The sequence below is a fragment of the Bicyclus anynana genome, chromosome 17 (assembly GCF_947172395.1).
Source record: "Bicyclus anynana chromosome 17, ilBicAnyn1.1, whole genome shotgun sequence".
Classification (NCBI taxonomy): domain Eukaryota; kingdom Metazoa; phylum Arthropoda; class Insecta; order Lepidoptera; family Nymphalidae; genus Bicyclus; species Bicyclus anynana.
The window spans coordinates 10,444,884-10,466,713 of NC_069099.1; the positions used below are offsets into that span (position 1 = coordinate 10,444,884).

General features: G+C 35.2%; 1 protein-coding gene across 2 annotated transcripts; it reads left to right on the top strand.

Annotated features, from left to right (window-relative positions):
- Window positions 1–781: 781 nt before the first annotated feature.
- On the top strand, window positions 782–20,036 carry LOC112055794 (heterogeneous nuclear ribonucleoprotein M). 2 transcript variants are annotated; one of them, XM_024096000.2, is made up of 12 exons: window positions 782–970; window positions 1,096–1,282; window positions 2,049–2,211; window positions 9,086–9,188; window positions 10,032–10,149; window positions 10,574–10,720; window positions 11,693–12,034; window positions 12,501–12,714; window positions 13,611–13,717; window positions 16,202–16,337; window positions 16,938–17,014; window positions 19,622–20,036. In XM_024096000.2, the coding sequence occupies exons 2-11, from the start codon at window positions 1,100–1,102 to the stop codon at window positions 16,991–16,993; spliced, it is 1,569 nt and encodes a 522-aa protein (XP_023951768.1). In that variant the 5' UTR covers window positions 782–970; window positions 1,096–1,099; the 3' UTR covers window positions 16,994–17,014; window positions 19,622–20,036. The 2 variants fall into 2 exon arrangements, with proteins under 2 accessions (XP_023951768.1, XP_023951769.1); XM_024096001.2 differs by having other exon boundaries at window positions 13,629–13,717.
- Window positions 20,037–21,830: the final 1,794 nt, after the last annotated feature.

Here is a 21,830-nt window from a genome sequence, read left to right on the forward strand (position 1 = left end):
TTTGATTTAGTGAGAAATATAAGCACAGAATATCTCAACAAGAATTTAAAACTAGTGAAGCGACTACTATGGTATTCAAGCTTTTATGTATTGATAATATAATTTGCTTTAATATTTGCAAATTAAGTCACAACGTATAAATATGTCATTGTTTAGTCCAAAACAGAATACAGATTAAATTAAAAATATAGAATCTACTATCTAGGATGACAAAAAGCTAACTTGAAATTTATGCTTGCAAAGTCTAATTCTCAGGAGTTTGGCGGGAAAATCGTAAGAATCACGTCATGTATCTCTCGTTTTATTTTCATTGATTTGCTGCATTTTAGAGTGTGATTGCATAAAGTAGAATGCATCTTGTTCAATATAGTTCTGTAAGGGTACATACGCGAAGTGGAGGTTATACAAGAGTGTTTAAAGTGATTAATTTGATTTTCTCGGTGAATTTTATTAAAAGTTTTAGTATGGTTGGCTTCGCCTTACATGACATGACTTGACTAATGACTATATTGGTATGGAGGATGGTATACTATATTTGACCACTTTCGCCGCCCTAATAGGGCCCTAATAAATTATTTGATAAAAATGACGACTGGATAAGTGTAATGCGAAACGAAAAAAAGTCTAATTTCTTATTCTTAACTGTTTATGGCTGGCATCATAAACGGCTAAAAAAATGCTGTCACTAGTGCGGTTTTAAAACTCGGTCGCGTAAATAGTACGTCCATCTCTAACATGAACCACAGAATGGTTTGTCTATGATGCCAAATGCCAATTGACATTTGCCAATGACAAGCAAAAGCAAGTTGCCAAGGCCAACCGCCATTTTGTGAAACAACGCAAAGTAAAAATTAATTTACGAGTTCTAGAAAGTGAAACAGTGAAGAAAAACTATAATTTCGTGACTATTCAAGCAAAATTCTAATCAATTTATTGAATATATATTGTACAACAGTGAATAAAGTACAAGGTAGGTGTAAACCACATAATTATCACATACAGTTCATTTACATTTGAACCGGTATTTGTATTAATACGAAATCAAACAACTGGACAGTTATTGATTTCATATTTAATGTTTTAATGATTTATTAGGATAATGGACAACCAAAGAGAGAAGGAACGAGACCGTTCCAGGCGCGGAGATAGACCGTCCAGGTTTTCTGACGCTACACGTGACCGGTCTGACGATCGGGATAGGTCTGAAGGGAAACGATTATTTGTTTCAAATATACCATATGAGTTTCGTTGGACTGAATTGAAGGATTTATTGAAAGAGAAGGTTTGTATGCTAGTCATTTAAGCTGTAAGAACACTTGTAAGGTAACTTATTTAATTTGATTATTCTGATAGATTTCTCTAGTGTAAGTATAAAAAATGAATTGTTTCTTGTGTGAGAAGATCAATTTTCCGTTTTAAGAGCCCCGCCAGACATAAGGCTTTAAGTTTTTCATTCAACACTTGTTGAATGAAAAACTTGAAGCCTTATGTACGGTTGCCAACCATACTATAATATATAGTATTGTACTATATTTTGGGTCTCCATACTATATACTGTTGAAGGAATATATATTACACAAAAATACTATGTTTTTTGAAGCAATAGCATAATATGGTGTATCCAAATGTGTCAGTATTATTGTTAATTTTCATTAATTTTAAAAATAAATAGTAAAATCCATGTTGCACTCTTATTTTAGAATAAAAACTCTTGAAAAATGCAAGAAATGACAATAAATATAGATTTTAAAAATAAATTCATTACAAATACAATTATCTTTTTCTATTTTTTTTCTTATTGGAATTAGCAATAAATGTATATATTCTTATTATTATTTATTATCTTATTTTTTATTATCTTATAATATCTATATTTATACTATAATTTTTGCAGCTTAAATATGAAAAATACTATATTTTTCAGAAAAAATGTTGGCTACCCACATCTCAGTAGAAGCCGCTAGCAGTTAAAACTGGATTGTATATCTAGTACATACCAAAGCCTTTGTTTCATAATTATTTTTGAGTAAAAGTATGTAAAATTTCAGGTAGGTGATGTGGCTTATGTTGAACTTTTCAATGATGAAAATGGAAAGCCAAGAGGCTGTGGTGTTGTTGAATTTACAAACTCTGAAGCAATGAAGAAAGCTCTGTTAGTTATGCATAGATATGAACTTAATGGGAGAAAACTAGTTTTGAAAGAAGAAACTGGTGAGTGTTTTTATTATGAAAGTATTAAAATTCAAATTTATATTAAATATAGATTGATTAAAAGTTATCATATTTTTTAGAAATGTTTATTTTATTGATTACATGAAAATTTTAATTTTTAAATATTTATTTGGCAATACAAACCAAAACGCCTGTCGGCCATGATGGCCTATATTTCAACTGTTTCATGTCAAAAATATTTTAGACAACATATATTATTAGACAACAAAGCATTTTATAGAAATATTGTTACGTCACAAAATGGACGACAGCATTTTTGACATTTGGAAAATTTTAAAAAATATATGGTTTTTAAATCGGACTTCGCTAGCGTCGGCCTAGGTTGACCCACGTGCGGTGTATATTTTGAGTGTTTTTTTTGGTGAAAAGTAGCCGATTTTTTGTTTTACTAACATATTTTGGTGGTGGTAAGTTCTAAGTAGTAAGACCCGTAGGCATGGAGGTGGATCCGCCGCCTCGAAAGCCCCCAGACCCCGGCGGTTCAGAAACAGCACATGGTGCTAGCAGAAAACGTCCTGTCGAAGATGACAGGCCGTCAAATGATAGTGGAAAAAAAACTTCCCCTGATCTAACCCAATCTTCCTTCCAAACCGTTTTTACCCACCCATCCTTTGCAGATGGTCCCAAAGAATACGACAATAATAACGACAAAGGCCCATATATTATTCAAGTTTCCAGGGAAACCTTAGACCCATCTGCGGGTACTTCTATTCGTGCACTTAAATTTGGACAGTTCTTACATAAAAATAAGTTTGTTTGTGATGGAGTAAAAAATATCGGACGCAATAAAATAAGTGTGGAATTCAGTTCCGCACAGGCTGCAAACTTATTTTTGAACAGCCCAATTTTAAAACTGGCTAAATATCAAGCCACTATACCTACATATAACATTACTCGGATGGGTCTAGTCAGAGGTGTGCCCACAGAATGGCATATGGACGAGTTTGTCGATTCTCTGAAACTACCTAATGGATGTGGGGCAGTACTAAAGGCCCGCAGGTTAAACCGCAAGTCGTCCAATGAAGGAATTTTATTTATTTATTTATTTATTTATTTATTCATTTAAGTTACATTTCCACATGTCATAAATAAAATTTCATAATTATTACAAATGGAACCCTGTGAGGGTGTTGTAACTACAAAGTAAAACTTAACTTAACTTAACATAACATAAGATAAGATAAGTAGAGAGGCGGATTTATCGTTTTTCGGTCAAAAAATCATTGATTTTATAATATACTTTTTCAAGCAAAAAGTTTTTTAATGTTAATAAAAACTCATTAATGTTTTCCTTTTTCTTAATGTTTTGCGGTAATTTATTATATATTTTTATGCACATTTTGTGCGGGCCGGTACTGTGCATCTTTAAATTTGATTTTGGCTGTACCAAGTTAAAATTACGCGCGCTCCGTAATTTATTTTTTCGTGGCAATTCATTTAATTTTTGAAAAAATTCTGGATTTTTCCTTACGAATTTGCATGTTTCTAAGATATATAGACTTGGTAGGGTAAGAACTTTTAATGATTTAAAGTGGGGTACACAACTTTCAGTTTTTTTAACGTTTTTTATAATTACTGAATGGATTCCTACACAGTCGGTCGTAGTCACCTTTAGGGGCCAAATGCTCCCTTCTAAAATATTCTCTTTCTATTCCTCCCTTTCCGTTGAACCCTACAAATACCCCACCATCCAATGTCTTAACTGCTGCCGTTTTGGCCATATTCGCACTCAGTGCAGGTCTAAACCTAGATGTTATAGGTGTGCTCAAGCACATACCGGGGACTCTTGTGAGGTACTTAAAGATAAATCAACTTGCCTATACTGCTCAGGAAAGCACTTTGCATCTGACAAGAGCTGCCCTGAGTTCACTCGTCAGCAGGACATCAAAAGTGTAATGTCACAGGAGAGCATCTCCTATATAGAGGCTTCATCACGCTTTCCCCCTGTCCGCAGATCATTTGCAGATATAGCCTTTTCACCCTGTCCTTCATCCTCCCCTTTTCGCCCTATGAACTCTCCACGTCCAGCTAATGTTACTCCCCGCAAATCATATAGAGAGACAATCCTCCGATCCCCTCGTCCTCGAGCCCCACTAGGCAAGGGATTCGATAAAAATGCCCATGAATCCATCACAAATAACCCAACATCATCCCTCCCCAATGGTTGTGCCCTTAGGCCCAACCCAAATGATAACCTCCCATCTCAAGGGAGAATGATGGAACTACTAACCGAATTCCTAGTTAGCATTATTGCTCCATGCAGTGAACTGCCTTTACCGCCCAACGTTGCCCAAAACTTAACTGAACTGTTTAACATCCTTAAAAATGGCCCCAACAACAATACTGCAATGGAATAGCCAAAGTATTAGACCAAAGAAACATGAACTAATATCAATTATTAACCTGCATAAACCTGTCATTGTTGCCATCTCGGAAACATGGCTGAGGCCTGGTTCTCGCTTCCGGGTCCCGGGTTTCTTCTGTTTGCGGGATGACAGGAGTGACAGTCATGCAGGGAGTGCCATCTTCCTCCGGCACAACCTCCCTTATTCTTCTATCCCCCTTCCTCCCCACAGTGATCAGATTAATGCTGTTGCTGTGAGATCCCTTAATATTTCCTTCTTGTCTTTGTACATCCCTCACCCTAATGCTTCCTTGATCCCTGAGATCCAATCCATCCTATCATGCCTTCCCAGCCCAACTGTTGTTATGGGTGACTTCAATGCCCACCACACTATGTGGGGGTGTTTCAGCTGTGATGGTTTTGCTCCTTTACTGATAGACATCATTGAGGATGCCAACTTGTGTATCCTAAATGATGGCTCTCCGACTCGTAGAGCTTATCCATCTCAGAACCCGTCTGCAGTTGATCTGACTATTTCCTCTTCTTCTCTTGCATCCCAACTATCCTGGAGAGTTCTTCCTAGTACCTATAGTAGTGACCACTTCCCAATTATCATATCATTGAATACTAGATCTGTCCCACCTCAAAACCCTACCCCACTGCTTAAATATAGACTGAATAAAGCGAACTGGTCTGCTTATGCCCAGTCCGTTGACAATATGATGGACTCTCTTCCAGTTCTGGATCATGATAGTGATTTTTCGACTTACTACAATCAATTTATTAACTCTCTTCTGTCTTCAGCCGACTCTCACATACCTAGGAAAAAAACTTCTGCAAAAAATCAACTGCCTTCTCCACCCTGGTGGGATGAAGAATGCACTGATTTATTTAATCAAAGGACAACTGCAGAAGAAGAATATACAGCTTGTATGTCTAATGGAAACTTTATTAAGTATCAACACATAGCTGCTAAGATTAAAAGAATAGTCCCCAAAAAGAAAAAGGCTAGTTGGTCCACATTCTGTGAATCACTTAGTCCTAGATCCCCCTCCTCAGTGGTTTGGAACAACATCAGAAGATTTCGCAGATCGTTAAATCACTCTGATCCCATCTCCAATAACCCAACTGAATGGCTTAGTGCTTTTGCTGATAAAATTGCTCCCCCTTATGTTCCAACTATGGAAGATTCCACATTTCCTGCAGTAATTTCAACTACAGATAAAATGGATGCCCTCTTTTCCTTCGCAGAACTTCAAATAGCCCTTAGTGGTCTAAAAGATTCAGCCCCAGGTGAAGACGGTGTACCCTACTCTTTTTTGGTTAAATTAAATGATAAATCTAAACACTGTTTTCTTAACATGATAAATTATTTTTTTGAAAAGGGTTTTATTCCAGTTGCCTGGAAAACCCAGTTAGTTATCCCCATACTCAAATCTGGCAAAAATCCATCAGATCCTAATTCATATAGACCTATCGCACTGTCATCTACTCTAGTAAAAGTTATGGAGATCCTCCTTAAAAACAGATTGGAGTGGCTAATGGAGAGCAGAGGTATGCTGGCTCCTTCCCAGTTTGGCTTTAGGAAAGGTCTCAGTACTGCAGACAGTCTCAGCATACTCACTACAGACATTCGAACTGCCTTTGGAAGGGGAGAGTACCTAGTGGGTATATTTCTAGATATTGCTTCTGCATATGATAATGTAATTCTTCCGTCACTCAGGCAAAAATTGCTCCAGCTGAGTGTACCTCCGAGGATGACTCATTTCATATGTAACCTGCTCTCTGGCAGGTCAGTGGTGTTAAAACACCAGTCCACCTTTCTTCCCCCCAGATTAGTCTGGAAGGGTCTCCCCCAAGGCTCTGTCCTCAGTCCTTTACTTTACAGCCTATATACCCACGATCTAGAATTGTCTGTAAACAACTTTTGCAACATATTACAGTATGCTGATGATATTGTCCTTTACCATAGTTCTAGCTCTGTAGACGAACTACATCTACGTCTCAACTCTGCACTTTATTACCTAAGTCAATGGCTCTCCGATCATGGTCTTTCTCTAGCAGTGGATAAATGCCAAGCAGTAGTGTTTACGAGGAAGAGATCTATCCCTACTTTTAACTTTAGTTTGGAGGAACAACCTATCAACTTGATAGACAAAGCCAAATTTCTTGGTATTATACTTGATAGAAAACTAAACGGATTCGCACATTCACAATACATTTCCAGAAAATGTGAAAAAGGTATCAATGTTCTACGGGCTGTAGCAGGAGTATGGTGGGGAGCTCACGCTTACTCCTTAAAACTATTATACAATGCGCTAGTTCGTAGTCACATTGATTACTGTTCATTTATTTTAGACCCCCTAAATAAAACTACCTCAGAACTGCTGAACAGAATTCAATATAGGTCTCTTAGAATTGTCTTAGGGGCAATGAAGTCATCCCCCACAAATGCTCTACAGGTTGAATGTGTTGATCCTCCCCTGCATCTCAGGCGACAGTATCTATGTGATAGATTTATCAGTAAAACACTTCAGCTTTCTTCCCACCCTCTATGGTCTAAATTAACCCAATTGTCAGAAGTCCTTAGACCTAGTAATCCCCCTTCATGTCTCCTTAATAGTTTTGATAAATTCAATAATCTTCCACACCCCTTGTCATCATCACCAACAAATCCTTTGTATTCAACATCATATGAAGCCCTTGTTTACAATCCTCCTGTGATTACAGATCTGGGTCTAATTAAAGAAGCCCCTGATACCAACACAAAGTTTCAAGAAATTGTTCATCAAAATTGGTCAAGTTACTTGTTCATCTATACAGATGCTTCAAAACTCTCCCCTGAAAGTTGTGTTGGGGCAGCCTGCTGGATCCCCAAATATAAAATAGTTTTGCAATTTAAATGTCCTCCAGAAACCTCGGTGTTCACAGGAGAGGCTGTTGCCTTGTTAGAGGCAATCCTGTTTGCCCGATCCCATAACATAAAACAAACTGTTATTTTTACTGACTCCCTTAGCTGCTTATATTCCATTAGGGAAAATCCTTTTAGGAGTAAGTCAAAATTTCCTATTATACTACAGATTAGGGAAGCTTTGTTCTCGTGTCATCAATTTGGTTTGTCTATATTTCTAGCATGGATACCCAGCCACTCTGGTATTTCTGGTAATGAATCTGCGGACTCTTGTGCTAAGGCAGCTGTACAACTTGGCTCATTGGAACATTTTAAAAATTATTCACATGACCTTAGTACCTTAGCAAAAAATCATTTAGACAAATCTTGGCAAACACTTTGGAACCATTCAAAAACATTTAAAGGTAAATTTTATGCCTCAATCCAACCAGACTTACCCAAGCGACCTTGGTTCTTTCTCCATAGGTATGCTTACAGATGGGTTACCTCCACAATATCCCGTCTAAGACTTGGTCATGCCTGTACACCTGTCCACTTAAACAAAATTAGAGTGAGAGATCACTCTCTGTGCGAATGTGGTTTGGACGAAGGCTCAGTTTCCCATATCCTCTTCTCTTGCCCTAAACTTCTCCACCCCCTATATGATGTTCTTCCTCCTAAATTCCCACGTCCTTTAAATGTTGAGTGTTTGTTAATGTCTGTGTTTAGTCCCTATTGTAAATTTATATGTAAATATATTCAATGTAATAACATTAAGCTGTAAATATTATGTGTATGTGCTAACAATATTAATTTTGTATTCTTTCAGAATGTGACTAACAACCACACTAACAAAAAAAAAAAAAAAAATCCGCTATTTATAGTGTCAAAATTAAGCTGAATAATAATCAATTCTTGATTCCCAGCTTACACCGATCAACCTCTAAAAGTGTGTCTTCCTTACCACGCGACATTGGCGAAGTAAATTGTACCCAGTTGGTACAGCAGCAAGCCATAAAATCAAAAATTGAATTGAATTGGTTTTTAAATCAAGTTTTACAAGAAATTCTTCATATTAGATAGATAGATATATTCTTTATTGCACATAAAAATATAAAACAATAGTCATCAAGTAACAAAATAAGTAGAAGTATGCACAAAAGCGGTCTTATCGCTAATAGCGATCTATATAATCACTAATAGCGAACTATATTAATTAATATCCACATATTTCAGACCCTTGTTCCATGTATTACAAGAAATTAATATTGCTTATATTAAATTTGATATGAGTCAACTACCCTATTAGTGTGTGTCCTGTAAAAACATTTAGTGTTTGTCTGAACATTTTTTATCGAGTTGTACAATGGATGTAATGCACATTAAGTTCTGAACTATGATTTTGGGAATAAATTTACACAACTTGCAAATGTTGTTTAGATGTAAGCACAAATAAACTGCCAGCTGTCAATTTTACTGCACCTAAAAACATTGTCATCAATTTAAAAATCAAACTTGCTAAGAACCACCTTTATAATCTCATATGTGAAAATAAATTTGCTACATTTAATTTTCTAATTATATTTAAAGTTAAATCATTTTATTTATTTATTTCACAGGTCATGAAAGAAGCAGAAACATGGCTAGGCAAGGAGGCGGAGGAGGAGGTGGTGGTAGTGGTGGTGGTGGTGGGGGAAGGAAAATGAGGGATGACAAAGATGGGTATGGCTTTTCTTTTACTATCATTAAGATATTATATTATGGTCTTTACAGCTAGGGATGTTAAATATATGTTATGTTTGGAATTTTGTTGGCACTTCCCATGATTGCCTGTTTTCTCATTTATTTTTATTAGTATTACAATGCATGGAGAAGACACACTCTTACACTAATATTATAAATAGGTGAAATTTGTGGTGTTGTAAGGGGTAATCTGTGGATCTACTGAACCAATTTTGAAAATTCTTTTATTATTAGAAAGTCACATATTGTGAGTGTCATGTTTTGGCCATATTCCATCCCTGTATTTTTTTTTTTTTTAATTACTACTATGTGGGTGAAACTGTCAGATAGTTGTTTAAAGATTTCAGTATGCACTTATGGTAAGCATCCACAGATCATATCTCACTGCTGAACTCCAGTCTCCTCTCAGAATGAGAGGGATTAGGCCAAATAGTCCACCACGCTGGCCAAATGCTGATTGCCAGACTTAACACACAGAATCATGAAAATTTTTTTCCTTCACTGTTTGAGACACATGATATTTAATTTCTTAAAATGCACACAACTGACGAGTTGGAGGTGTATGCCCCGGACCGGATTAGAACCATAATCCAACCCTCTGGAATCTGAGGCAGAGGTCATATCCACTGGGCTATCACGGCTCTCCAATGCATCAAACAGATTGTTAAGTTTACGGTAGATAAAATCTGTTCAATGCGATCCTTGCGACACACTTGTATGACTTTCTATACAAAGAATATTCAAATCTGTTTGATGCAATGTGTCCGATTCGGTCTGTAGACTTTATTCTGACATTGATCACATTATGTTTCAAATACCTAGTTGGGGTGTGAACAAACCACGAGAACCAGAAAACTATAATACATATGGATTGAGCTTGCAGTTTTTGGAGTCTATAAATGTGCAAACACCTTTAGTCAAGAAAATTTTTGTTGCAAATGTAAGTAAAAATATTTAATATTACAAATTTCAAATGAAATATTTTATTAAACTAGTAATAATTGTACACTGGTTTTTGTATTGTAAGATATCAGTTGAAATTAGTAGTATTAGTAGTGTAAATGTTAGTTAACACTTATTTCATTACCAGCATTTTTTTTTACAGGACTAATACTGTTACAAAAAGTTTGTACCTATGACCACTTTAACCCAGCCCTATCGCAAAATCCGTTCTTAGTTGATACCTACTAATTATGAACTACCTCCCTGCCTAATTTCAGCTTTGTACACAAGGTTTTCGAGATTTCGTGATGAATTTACTTTCGAATTTATATTTTAGGATAAAAAATGTAATTCATGAATGATATCCTCGCTATTGTTTTTTACATTGCGATAAATGTAATCACCAATAAACCTGTTTTTAGCTTGACTATAAAGCAGATCGTGCCAAAATAAAGGAGGTTTTCAAAATGGCGGGAAAAGTGCGTAATATTGACTTAGCCGTTGACAAAGATGGCAATAGCAGGGGGTTTGCCGTTATTGAATATGACCACCCCGTTGAAGCTGTACAGGTAAGCGTTTACCTAATCAATTAAAAAAAAAATCCAAGTTTAACAAGAATAAAAGATGTGAAGCGAAGGCTTTCTGCCGCTCTTATTTCTGCATATTATAATTTATAACTTTGCATTTTTGCACATTATAACTATTATGTTAGGTAAACTGACTAAACTTTTGTGCAATTAATTATTATTTTTTTTAAATTAGAAATATACCCTAAAGTACGAGAACCGGCATAAGAAATATATATCCTCATCAGTTATTTAATAGGGATAAGAAATTAATGATATTCACATTACAACTACTTAAAAAAATATTCAATGATTATTATTATTTTTTTAATTTATTCATTCTCCTTCCCTCATTGGTTAAATAAAAATATTGTACGGTAATAGATTATACCCAAAATAATTACAAAAGATATGTCAATGAAAGTTTATTTTATGCTTAATTTGACTGTTTCCTATTTTTAGTATAAAAATGTGTTTGGCCGCAATTTAACTAATTTAATTTATCAACATTTCTATCAATCTATTTATCTATTATTTATTTAATAGCACTAATGAATAACAGATGAGTGTACATATTTCTAACTAGCGGACGCCCACGACTTCGTTCGCGTGGAATTCAGTTTTTCACAAATCCCGCGGTTATCATCAATTTTTCCGGGATGAAAAGTAAAAAAGTAAGGTAGCCTTTGTGTTAATTCAGAGTAAAATCTATTTCGATTCCAAATTTCAGCCAAATCGCCGCAAATTGACAAAGTATTATACAAACTTTCATCCCCTATTATTTCTCCTTGGGGGTAGAATTTATCAAAATCCTTTCTTAGCGGATGCCTACATCATAACATCTACCTGCATGACAAATTTCAGCCTGATTCGTCCATTGGTTTGGGCTGTGTGTTGATAGATCACTATGTCAGTCAGTCACCTTTGAGTTTTATATATTTAGATGCCAGATCTTAGACTTATTTATTTTTTCAGGCAATATCAATGTTTGACAAGCAAATGCTATTTGACCGCCGAATGACCGCCCGTATGGACAGGGGTATGTCTGATAAGACTGAACTTAGATTGCCTGAAGGTCTCAAGAGCATTGGCATAGGACTGGGTCCGAACGGAGAGCCTTTGAGAGATGTGGCCAGAAATCTGCCACAAAATTCTGCTCCTAATACATTGAACTTGGCTACGGCTGGATCGACAATTGGTGCAGGAGTTCTAGGGGCAGTTCCCTCGGCCAGTGTTAATTTGAATGGACTTGGTTCTGGCTTAGCTGCTAACACACTCACTACAAATGCAGCACTTGGCAACAGTTTAGGACTGCAGGTAAAATATTAAAATTACCATTGATAGAACAACACCCTGAATTGGATAAAGAAATCCTATGCTAACAGATAGATTGAGTGTTAGAAAATACATGCCAGAGTTGAGCTGTGTGAGGTTTGATTAGTCAAATATCAAACGTTTTTTTTTGATAATAGGCTAATTAACACTTTTTTTTAAATGGTCTTAAATATTTCATTATCATTCTACTATATTGAAATCTTTTTTTCTTCATATTTTTTGAGATGTGATTACATGAAAATTTTAGTTTTTAAATGTGCTTTTGATAATACTAGCCAAAACGCCTGTCGGCCATGATGGTTTTTATTTTAACTGTTTCATGATGTATATAATAATTCTTATATTCGTCGAATAATTCTTGGAAGTATTGCACAAAGTCAGGGCACCTGGAAATACCTACTTTAATAGATATTTGGTGATTAAGTTAAAAGTAAATAATGTTTTTCAGTTGGGGCTGTCAAGCCTAGGGGCTCTACAGAACCAGCTGTTGCAGCAAGGGCTGACAGCGAATGACCTCGCCACAGTGTTGTCGCAGGCTCAAGTCGCTAACAACAATGCAATGGGACTTAATAATACTGATGTTGGAAATGTTCTGGTGAACAACAATCTCAATAACAATGTCCTAGGACCCAATACAAGTATGAGCAGTGGACCACTATCAGGTACAATATAAAGATTTGGTACTTTTCAGATTAATGTATGTTATTGTTAATTTTTTAATGATACAAGTGTTTTTTTTTATTGGTAACTAAAAGACCCTGCCCTAACCCTTAGACTTTTTTAATTTCCTCTCCGTAAGAGCCAACGTCGTACTTCAAGGAATATGCTAAAAAAAGAATTAGCAAAATTGATTGAGCTTGCTTACAACAATTATTTTTAGAATATATCATATTTTTAGAAACATATAAATTAATATATATATGTTTCTAAATATATAAAATGAAATAAAATCTAAATTTAATATTAGTGAAACCTTTGATATTGGCTTGATTGAAAAGTGACGTAGTTTTCAAAGTAAACAAGTTCAGGCAACCAACAGAAAAATAATCTTTCGACATATCATACGTCATAGTCCTTGTACGTATTGTGCGTGCTCTAAAATGGCGCTGTTTTATAAGCTTAAAATATGTCAGACATTCTAAGGGTATAGTTTGAAGAAAATATATATTTTATCAGATTTTGTATGACAGAAATTGGTTAAAACTATACATGCGTGTATAATGAGCGAGGGACAGTGTGAGACTATACTAAAGCCATACTCGAGGAATATTATTTACTAACAAACAAATTAGAAATGAGGGTAGAAAACGCATGTCATTTCATTACTTTTTCATTTTAAATTATGTATTGTTGTTTTATTTATATCTAATAGTTTTAAGCTTATTAATCAAATTTATTTTCATCAATTTAAGAATAAGTTAATTATAATTATTATTAGGTGTGAAATGACTCAGTGATTCATACCCTCATTTTTAATTTGTTTGTTGGTAAACAGTACTCGAGAAAGGCTGTAGTATAGTAGTATGTTGTTTGAAGTGGTTTGTTCAATTAAACGCAGGTCCTAATCGTCAACTAGGTAACGCGTCGGTGACGGGGCAGGGCTACGGACGCGACCAGGGCGTGCAGCAGAACAAGCAGTCGTCCGATATGGTTATGATCACCAATGTAAGTTGTTTTTACCACTATTTGATGTTTACTTAATGGCAAGTTGGCCCTTGACTGGCCTAAATCGTTTGGCTGTATGTCTTTACTGGTAACATTTTTTTTTTATTTTTTTTTATTATCCACAAGTCTATTATCTACAAGCCCTTGATAACAATCTCACCTACATAAGTAAGTGGTAATGCAACCTAGGTAAGTGATGATGCAATCTAAGATGGAAGCGGGCTAACTTGTTTGGAGGAGCACGAAAATCCACACCCCTTTCGGTTTCTACACGACATCGTACCGGAACGCTAAATCGCTTGGCGGTACGTCTTTGACGGTAGGGTGGTAACTAGCCACGGTCAACTCCCACCAGCCAGACCTGGACCAATTAAAAAAACCTCAATCGGCCCAGCTGGGGATCGAACCCAGGACCTCCGTCTTGTAAATCAACCGCGTACACCACTGCGCCACGGAGGTCGTCATACATTCTCTATCAACGCTTCATCTTTTAGATCACTACGTCGACACAGCGTTACTGAGTGTTCCCAAATGTCATACTATTTATGCGCAAAATTCTATTGTATTACGTCTGGCACGAACGTATAATAAAGTTTATTACAATTTAGATTTATTTTACCTATCTAAAACACGACTAAAAAAAGAAGTCATCAAGTCACACAGAACTTCATAATTTACACTTACACACACATACACACACTCAGAGACATGCTCACACAAACTCGCAAATTTTTGTTAAAATCTATACTAATATTATAAAGAGGTAAAGTTTGTAAGTTTGTAAGTTTGTCACATTTTTTAAATGGGGTAATCTTCGGAACTACTGGTCCGATTTTAAAAATTCTTTCACGAGTAGAATGCTACATTATCGGGGAGTGCTATAGGCTATATTTTATATTGGTATCATATATATTAGCCGAGTTATCACAGTTTTTGTCATACAGGTCGGACTGAAAATCCTCTTAAACAGACTTATTCGCATGCGCTGCCTTAACTATTGTGTAAAATTGAAATTAATGTATGGAGACTTTATGTATCTTTAAAAGTTCTACAAAAAAGTCCGCGACATCATATATCTATCTTCTATATATTAGCAGATATAGTACCTTTTGTGTTTTAAAAATTATTAATTTTATATACTTAGGTTTACGTCATTATTTATACAACTAAACTTTAATCCTTATTAAAATAAATTATTTAATAATCACAAGGATATTATGGAGATAAGATTTGCCCTTTACAGTATGTTAATTAATTAAATAGTTTCGAAAATAATACAAAATTTCTAAAAGACGCAGAAATTCCGCTATATGACGCCCGGCGCTTTCATTTACGTAGTTCCCGTTCCCGTGTGAATATGGGGATCAAACATAGCCTATGACACTCGCAAATAACGTAGCTTTCTATTGGTAAAACAATTTTCCAAATCGGTCCAGTAGATCCAGAGATTACCTCCTACAACCACACGAACTTTACCTCTTTATATTATTAGCATAGAAGTCTCTATTTCTCTTGGTCATACCACCACTCTCGAAGGACTGGACCGATTTTGCTAAGGGTAGGAGTAAGATAGAAAAGTTACAGGGTAGATTAGGGTACGGGTAGGGAAGCGTAGGGGTAGTGTAGGGGTAGGGTAGGTTTAGGGCCGGGTTTAGGGTAATGGTAGGGTAGGGGTAGAGGTAGGGTAGTGGTAGGGTAGAGGTACGGGTAGGATAGGCGTGAGATAGGGGTACGGGTGGGATAGGGGTAGGAAAGGGGTAGGGTACGGGGAGGGTAGGGGTAGGATGGGGGTAGGGTGTAGGTAAGGTAGGGGTAGGGTAGGGGTAGGTTTGGGGTAGGTGGGGGTAGATGTAGGGGTTGGGTAGGGTAGGGTTGGGATAGTGGTAGGGTAGGGATAGGGTAGGGTAGGAGTAGTAGTAAAGTTGACATCGAAATTTACGCGGACGAAGTCGCGGGCGTCCGCTAGTTTTATATAACATTTTTATCTTTTAATGGCCAAATATCCGAATTGTATTGTAGCTTTGTATAATATGTATATTCTGTAATCTCTGTGGCCTTAATTTTAAGGTTACATAATAATCTAATATTTATGTTGCGCTGTTGATTACAAATAAATAATAAAAAAAAAAACCAGTAATTTGTTCAACTAGTGACAGACGATTTCTATCACCAGACCGATCTGAGGCATTTTAAAAATTAGAAATGTTTAAAATCTGGTATAGACTAACATAAACAAAAACTATGCAGTTCTGACGATACATACATACGGATCGAATTCATTACAGTGCGCACACGATAATTTTGCGCGTGGCCAAAATCAAGAACTAATCAAACGCCGCCATCTTGTCGTCTATCTCTGTCTGTCTCTAGGCGGGTAAAAGAGATGGCGGTAAAGCTGGCATCAAGAGCGCCACCAGACTTATCTTGCGCGCACTCTACTTTCTTTTTTTAAGTCGGTATTTTTTGTAACGTTTTATATTACAGCTTCCTCCGACAGTCACTTGGCAGTTGATTCGTGAAAAGTTCAGCGAATGCGGCGATGTGAAGTTCGCTGAGATGACGGCGGCAGACACGGCCATTGTGAGATTCCATAAAGAATGGGACGCAGAGAGAGCTGTCAGTATCCTTTTAAAAACCGCATTAAATAATAAATTCAAAATGCTAATGATTTCATAGGTAACTAAATTGTTAATATGTTATTATTATACAATTGACTCATAGACCTTTTTTGTTATTTTTTTTTTTTTGGGAGTTTATTCGATTCGGAAGAAAATGAAGATGCTTGTTAAAAAATTATATTTATTACAAAACAAAGAGGGTGTTTGGTTTTAGGCAAATATTTTTACATCTAATGGAGATTTTATGAAATTAAAAAACGTCCAAATCTCAGAACTAAAAAAGAAAGGCAAAGAAACTAAAGACTAAACAAGTGAATTAGATTATATAGACCCGATATATAGATAAGTGATTGTATCGTATCGTAAATTGATTGATATTCTATTGTCAATTATAATGTATTGTAGGAAATAGTAGTTTGAGTAGTATGACGTCAGGTGGCGCGACTTATTTTTGTAAAGAGTGGGGAGTTTGAGAGGGGTAGCGATCGGTTGGTGGGAATGACTTGCGATATAAGGCGCCCGTGATACTACAGCTAAAAGTATAATAATGTATTATATATGTGTGATATATTATGCAATATTATCCTTAACATGTTCCACAGAAATGTTTGACAGGACGCGTATTGACGGCAGGACAATAGATGTTCGTTACTTTTAAGAGAAACTAGCTGCAGCAAAGGTACGTAGATTTTTATAATGAAGAACAAACACAAGTTTTCTGTCCAATGGTGGCCAGATACAAATCGCCGTTCCCGGAGAATAAAATAGTAACTCCCATTACACGTGTTTTAGTATTATTTAATTTTTGGGATCTATCGGTATTAATACACCTGCTCAATTTTTTTCGTAATTACAAAATATTACATAATAAGTATATTTCAAGATATAGTCACTGGCATAAAGGTATGAGAATAAAATGGTAATATAATATTACCATAATGTATTCCTACTTCTTAATACGGTAAACAGACTTAACATCAAAAAAGATCAATTCTCAAAATTGAAGACTGGATTGTGATAACAAAAATCAAAATCTTCCGGTCGATGCGCGTAATTCATCATCACTTGCACTTACCGGTTTATTCTGTAGGTTTTAAACCTACAGATAAGAACGGCAAGTGCAGAGTACAATATTGGATTCCGGTTAGATTGTACGGCGAATAAAATGGTAATGGATATTACAAGCTGAAATTGAAAATAAAATGATGATTTATTTTCGGTAACATTTCACTTTAAAATTATGGCTTTATTATTATATCTAGGCTTTTGTTTATTAAGTTTAATCTTTTATCTAAGACTATGACTTTGTCAATAATCGCCAAAATTCGGTTTTTTATTTTTCCTGAAAAAATTAGCTTTTTGCAATTACAATTTTATTCTCCGGGAACGGCGCATTGTCTGGCTTTCTTAGAATATATATTTAGTGTCTAAGGCTCCGGAGGCGACGTCTATTCTATTCGAGCACAAGCGTAGCATCCGAGACGAATAACTTGGGAACCTCCAAAGTAGATTCGCTTGTACTGTTTACCTTGTCTTTTTCTGCGTTCAGACAACTGTTGAAGTTTTACAAACAATATTATATTTGCTTCGCGTCGGTAACACTTTTTTCGTGGTACGTTGATGGAACTTCCACACACTCGACGAGTGGCGTGGGAAATAGCGAGGAAAGAAGGCGGAGACGTATTGTGGGAACGTCATGCCGCATTGCCCACTGCTTCCTATTTTGTCGGTATTTTAGCGCGAGTCAAAGGACATGTACGGTGTTGCGGTTATTGGCGCGAGTATGGCAATGCATGGGCAGAATGGCTAATATCTGCGGCATAACAATGCGACAGATTGGCTCGAGCAGGCTTGTCTAGGGTAGACAAAGTCAATAAAGTTAAAATACATGTTAATGATTGTCGAAATTACTAGATTTTTCTTTTGGAAATTATGTTCAATATTTGGTTCATCGGACAGAAGGTGTCATCTGCGTAATTTTATCTGATAATTGAGAGACAGAATGAATAATACAAAAATGATATCCATCAACCACGTCGATAATTTAAAATTTCATAGTTCCATTGGTGTTCGTTCTAGACAGTCAGTAATTCTGTCTTTATAAATGATAGTTTGAATCAATTCCGTATCATAATTCTTTATTGTTTGACAAAACATCATATTATTTAATTTGTTTTGTTTCTGTCTATATGTCACCGTTTCTTAACTTGCTTTCTTACCTCTTATGTGAGAAAAGGGAATTTGCACAACATTGTTAGTTCTTATTTTTTATTCTGCCACCATGAACTAAAATGGTCTTTGTATTGTGTGAACAGAATATAAATAAGAATAGTGTCCTATATGAAAATTATTCAGCTTTCTCTAGTTTAACCAAATACTCGCAATTACAAAGTTTTAACGTTTATACTTTTACGTTGAACCATGCAAATTAAAAGTAATTTTTATTGCTTACAATAATAAAATCATATTCAAGGTGAATTTTTCACCGAATTTTGTTTAAATTAATTGTATTTATTTGTTGGTATTGTATGAAACTTAGTGGTGGAATTTTGAATAAAGATTATAGTAGGATCTGAAGCTTTTAATTTTTTCAACAACATTGTAATTTTTTTGATTATCAATTTTGTGTACATAGTGTTAAAATACAATCTACAGTACCATACTGATTATAATCACAATAATGGTTGACTCGTATCAAATTTCTTGTAATTAATAGACAGTTTACAATATTAATTTCACATAGTACATGGAATAAGGGTCCGAATTATATCGATATTAATTAATAAATATTGAGGATTTTATATGAAACTTAATTTAAAAATCATGTATTTTTAAAAATTTTTCAAACGTCAAAGACGCTGTCGTCCATTTTAAACTAATTGTTAACCAATATTTTTGTCAAACGCTCCGTTTGGTAAGGATTTGTTAACGTGACGACATGAAACAGTTAAAATATCATCATGGTAGACAGCGTTTGGTTCAAAAAAAAATTTTGAAATTAAATTTTTCATATCGAATCATCGAAATCAATCTAGTAGAACAATAAAGAACAATTTAAGACCATTTTAAAAAAAAGTGTCAACTAGCCTATTGCTGCTATTAATTTACGAATATATATGCCAGCTGTGTCCCTGACTTCCGAAAATGGTGCTGCTCAAAACCTTTATTTGAAGTAAAACGCATGTGTATTCCTGTTTCCTGTTTTATGTAATGGGAGTATTTTTCTGTAGGGTGTGAAACTATTGTAGCCAACGGGTGGGTCTAATGAATTGTTTTGTATTTTCAGGAATGTGGTATTGAAGTTGAGGTCTCTTGGTCGAAAACTGCTAGTGATCGTCTTGTTCTACTGCTGCGTAATATTTATCTTTTTATCGATTGACTCGGAAGTTTCGAAAAATTCTTACAATTAGGTTAAATTCTTAGATAAGTATAAGGCTTTGTTTTGTGTAAACTTAATGGACAATTAAATAAAAACGTTAAAATAAAGGTAATAGTTAAAATAATTTCATGATTAGTTTAGCAGTTTGACACATTAAAATGAGGGCCTTTCTGGGATTAGAATGTTGCTTTTGATCAGAAAATTAAGCGTATTTTACTTGGTGATGCAGAAGGCGTTATTAATTTGTCTTTTTGGAAATGTTAGACTTCGTCTGTAGAATTTGTTCCATAGATTCGATTTCAATAAACTGATGTAATATGAATTATCATTGTTTCTCTATTTAACCTCACGTTTATGATTTAAAAAATATGCATAACATTATGGTGTCTTGATGTGTTTCAAAGGTATTTTTTCATTTGGTTCATGTATTAAAGAAAAAATAATCATCAAGAATACATTTTGGTGATATTTGTTTGTCATATCGCGTAAGCAAGATTTAAATCTCTTGTTTCCCAAAAAATTGTACGACAGTTTTGGTGTACTAATTTTCTATTGTGATCGTCATTTAGGAGGTATGCTGGACCACAATTGGGGAAATTTGGGCCACAATTGGGGACATTTTGATGTACTAATTTTCTATTGTGATGTAATTTAGGAGGTATGCTGGGCCATAATTGGGAAAATTTTGTCGTGCTGTGATATCGAATAGAATATATAGAACATCTAACTGTAGGACAACGAAAGTAATATTTGGATTTTTTTAAAAAGAGGAAATGCAACTTTGTGACCATGGAATTTTAATTTTTTTTTTATCTAAGCTTACCTCAACGGTGGCTCGTCTTCATTCTATATATTTACTATTGCAAACATATTGGTAAACCTTGCAAGACATGCAAACTCAAAATAAAGTGACGCAGATTCATAATATTTTTAGGCTAGATGAATCTGGAATATTTCACCAACATTTTTCCTGTTTTGTTCATTTCTTTGTAAGAATCGAGGTATCCATCCACTGCTGACGTTGCTATCAACGCAGGAATGAAAAACAATGGTCTGGAATTATTTTGTGCGTCATAATATAGAGTATCTCTTAGGGAATAGTATATTGTATTAATAACTAGTTGGTGCTTTCATATACAGTAATATACGACTTTTTTGGTTGGACCTAGACTAAGGCATGATATTTTCATTCATGCTGTATTAACGTAATCGTAAACGTAAAGTATCAACATTTTATCAATACCACGAATAACTGAAAATTGTGATAGTCATGTTTATTATACAAACTAAGTTCGAATAGTAATTGAATGAAATTAAATTATAAAAAACAGATTTAGGTTCAATATATTACTGTATATTGAAAATAGTTAAATTATAGTAATAGTACACCATTCAAAATATTGTTCATTCCGTGAATACTAGGTATTTTTTTTCTTATATTATGATTGCCTGTGAGTATTAAGTATTCTAGTGAAAATTGAAAAAAGTTTGATCGTGGATCAAGTTTGAAGGCAGCGTTGTCCGTCCCTACATTTTGGAACTCTTGAAGACACATGGCTCCATTGTCACCTTATCCATTTTGCTTGCATGGTAAGTTTTCAAGTCATCGAATTTGGAAATTTTTATTTGTCTGTCTAGGGATGCATGGTGCTACATTTATCAAAAATTGTTTAAAGATTTCTGAAGCAGCCAGACGGCACACGTCAACAATACTAACAGTAGATGGGTCTATTTCTTTTTCTTTGTCTCATTCATGATCTGAGCTTCGGAGTGATTGGTCTGCGACTTATCGTGATGCTCTCACTGTTGACACTCGATCCTCGCACGGATATAGTCGGATGCAATCTTTATGACATCTCTCAGCTGCGGGTGTTGCTACGCGCATATGTAAGGTCAAGACGCGTGAGGCGACCGCGGGTGGAAGGAGCGCCTATACGTTACCGCTTATATCTAAAATCTTGTTTACGCAGTTTAAAGTAAAAACATCGTCATAAAGTTTGCATGCTATTTATAACATAGATCCATCGAGATAACTGACGAACGTGTTGACAATTGGAATTTATTGGGACTTGTTTCTGATTCTTTGGACGTACAATGTACATATGGCTTTGTTCTT